Source organism: Notolepis coatsorum, assembly GCF_963971535.1.
Source record: "Notolepis coatsorum genome assembly, chromosome: 6".
Taxonomy (NCBI): domain Eukaryota; kingdom Metazoa; phylum Chordata; class Actinopteri; order Aulopiformes; family Paralepididae; genus Notolepis; species Notolepis coatsorum.
The window spans coordinates 107,634,654-107,635,915 of record NC_140170.1 but is presented as its reverse complement, the minus strand read 5'-3'; the positions used below and the strand labels follow the sequence as shown (position 1 = coordinate 107,635,915).

The 1,262-nt window shown below is 45.2% G+C and overlaps 1 protein-coding gene across 1 annotated transcript; it reads left to right on the top strand.

Moving 5' to 3' along the window:
- Positions 1 to 378: 378 nt before the first annotated feature.
- LOC311230965 (transcription factor HES-5-like) lies at positions 379 to 1,005 on the top strand (the record flags this gene model as incomplete). The annotated part of the gene is made up of 2 exons (XM_084317421.1): positions 379 to 473; positions 577 to 1,005. The coding sequence occupies exons 1-2, from the start codon at positions 411 to 413 to the stop codon at positions 1,003 to 1,005; spliced, it is 492 nt and encodes a 163-aa protein (XP_084173547.1). The 5' UTR covers positions 379 to 410.
- Positions 1,006 to 1,262: the final 257 nt, after the last annotated feature.

Here is a 1,262-nt window from a genome sequence, read left to right as displayed (position 1 = left end):
CTCCAACCAAACCAAGACCCACACATTATGTAGATTGGGGACTATAAGTAGGAGTGAAGAAGTGTGCCCACACTTATGGCCACAAAGAAAGGTCACTTTAAAAATAGTATAGTAACAGTGTATTGCACTACCAAGGGACCTAGCATGTCCTTCATGCTCTGTAAATAACTATGTACAAATACCGTGATGTCCCACTATGTTACCTGTTTATTGCACAATGTTGTCTATTGGATTCTATTATATGTTGTACTACTGTATTGCACATCGTTGCGGGCAAGACCACCCGCATTTCATTGTATACTTGTATGCCGTGACAAATAAAAGTCTTGACTTGACTTGACTTGACTTGAAGCCAGTAGAGACCAGATTCTCTCTACACAGAGATCTCTAATACTGCACAGAGACCAGCCATGGCTCCTACAATCACTGCAGCAATGACCTATTCTAAGGAGCACCTGACACTGACCAACAAGGTAAATTGAAGTTCATATTTTAAACACAGTGATTGATCTTTAATGTTCATGCTCATGTTCTCTCCCAGACTACGTTTATTAATGACTTCTCTTCTTTCTGCAGTTGAGAAAACCACTTGTGGAGAAGTTGCGCAGAGAGCGAATCACCAGCCGCATTGAGCAGCTCAAGTCTCTTCTGGGTCCAGAGTTCCTCAACCAACAGCCTGACTCCAAGCTGGAGAAAGCTGACATCCTGGAGATGACAGTTCGCTTGCTGAGACGACAGCAGCAGTACCAGACAGTGAGCTCCTCCTCCTGCTCAACAGCTGTCAATCAAGGTTACTCCAGGTGTGTCCAAGAGACGGTGCACTTCCTGTCCAAGGATGAGATGAAGACACAGTCCCACAGAAGACTGTTGAACCACGTCCAGAACCTGCCGTCGTCTGATAAGAATATGAGGGACAGTGATCTGCTTCTGCTGAGCCCCTCAGTCCAGCCCAGCATCACCAAAGAGAAGAGGCCAGTCAACAGCGCCCTCTGGAGGCCCTGGTAGACACCTGCAGATTGGAGCTCAACTGACAACCTGAAATGACCGCGGCGGCGCAGTAATGCGTGATCCACAGAGTCAAACGCTTTAGACAGATCAACAAACAATGCTGCACAGTGTTTTTTCTTGTCTAGTGCTTCAATTATGTCATTTGAGACTAGCATAGTCGCTGAAGTACTATGGATCTGAAGCCTGACTGAGACTTGTTAAGAATATTATGGTCAGCTAGAAACTCTTTCAGTTTGTTTACAAGAGATTCAAAG